The sequence below is a fragment of the Penaeus monodon genome, chromosome 19 (genome assembly GCF_015228065.2).
Source record: "Penaeus monodon isolate SGIC_2016 chromosome 19, NSTDA_Pmon_1, whole genome shotgun sequence".
Taxonomy (NCBI): domain Eukaryota; kingdom Metazoa; phylum Arthropoda; class Malacostraca; order Decapoda; family Penaeidae; genus Penaeus; species Penaeus monodon.
This window is the reverse complement of record NC_051404.1, coordinates 6,060,587-6,062,315: the sequence shown is the minus strand read 5'-3', so window position 1 is coordinate 6,062,315 and position 1,729 is coordinate 6,060,587. Positions and strand designations below refer to the sequence as shown.

At 48.1% G+C, this 1,729-nt stretch overlaps 1 protein-coding gene across 1 annotated transcript in view; it reads left to right on the top strand.

The window, feature by feature from the left end:
- Positions 1-991: 991 nt before the first annotated feature.
- LOC119585446 (perlucin-like) overlaps positions 992-1,729 on the top strand; it is a gene marked incomplete in the record, with an annotated part of 24,076 nt that continues 23,338 nt past the window's right edge. Inside the window, 1 exon segment of the mRNA XM_037934099.1 lies at positions 992-1,729. Within this exon segment, the coding sequence (XP_037790027.1) occupies positions 1,725-1,729 (5 nt within the window).

Below are 1,729 nucleotides of genomic sequence, written 5' to 3'. Positions count from 1 at the left end.
TATGAAACTTGACTCGGCTGCGTACCCGTTGCCGTTTCACACCACATGAGCCCATCGAGGGGTCTAAGAACAACACAAATCTCGGTACACGGGGAGGGGGTGAGAAAAGTCTTTTGCTATGCCATAATTTGCCCGTCAAAACACATTACCATACCATTTATACCCTAAGAGACTTCTTGATGGGCTCCAACCCTTCTAAATTGACCTATAATGAACAGGTCAAAGCCCCGAGTTGCGCGAGGCAGGATAGTGCTGCACGAACCTGCCGTTCCTATGGGTCTTTCACGGTAAAGGCGACGTGGGATTTTCATCCTTGGCTGTTTCTGTTGTCGTCTTGTTTTATTTTTTCCTCTTTTCTTTCATTGTGGAAGGAATCTGGTGAAAGGGGAATGTAAAGGAAAGAAGAAAAAAGTAGTAGTTTCAATACGAAGCGTCTAGCCATGGAAAAGAGGGAGAAAGGATAGACTAAATACACATTGATAAAGAGAGAACGAGAATAATTTGGCCCTTCCTCTTCTCCTTTCATACAGTAACACGCGACCGCCGGGGCATTTATATTCATGTGCTGTTAAAGTGGGATCTTGGAAAGCCTTGTCAAGGAGAATTCTATTATCTCTTCGCCGCTTTGCTTTGCTTAATTTCGTATTTTTTACATTTTGCCTGGATTAAATTGTTACGTGATGTCTATAAATTCTGTTAGCCCCTTTCTACTGGTACTATAGATTTAGTACCCCTCGGACAAGGCCAGCCACCCTCCCCACTTGCTACTCTCGGAACAAGCCATTCTGCCTGCTTGTTACTCAATTCATCTGGCTATTTTGTCAAACTGCTGCCCTTCCATCTATTCTGCGTGTCTGCCTCCAACTCGTAGGACCTACTGACACTAAGGAAGGAAGGGTCAGCTGATCACCACCGTCTCCGCTGGCATGGTCGTGTAGAGCGACTTGCCAACGCATGTCGTAATGTTTCGTCTGTCACAGCAGTCCTCTCAGCCGGCCACTGCGCCTAGTGGTGATGGTACACGAGTGCAGAGTGTAATGAAATGTTGTCACTTGTCTTAACGACGGGGCAATTTTGGGTGTTCGTTACAGTGTCATGGCACGTCGTCTTGAGTTCTGACATATCCTGAGTTGGTGGTGGAGATTAGAGAGCGCCTCATATCGCGAATCGACGTTTATAAACACGTCATTTGTCGACTGTGTTCAGGTACACTTACATAAGACTGAGGGACCGCATTGTGTAGTTGATAAATGATAAAAAGAAAAGAGCAAAGTGCTAGCACCCCACTGAGAACATCAACGTTCATTCATCCTTACTGCATTACTCTGTTATTAACAGAATTTGTTAGTTTTTTTTGGCCTATTTTACTGTGGCCTCTCAGTACTTACCTCCTCGCCCTCTATTCCACGACGCCTCCCCCAGCGCCCCTCCCCAGCCTCCCGTGTTACATTACCGTCTGTGTTCCTCATCAGTCGAGGTGCGTTGACTGTGCCGAGTGTCACATGCTGCCTCGTGTAACACTACATCTCGTCTCTGACACGTTCGTCGCTACGAGCTCTTACATTTAGGTCCCTGAAGTCGCTCGCTTACCCCCAGTCGCTCTTTCGACGCCCACAGACTGGGGTGTGAGTAGGAGACCTCGCCCAGAGAGCTACGTGCTGTGTGGCGTCCCTCGACCACTCGCAGGGACGTGCTCCTGCGCCGCCACCTGCTCAGTCAGTGCCATGGA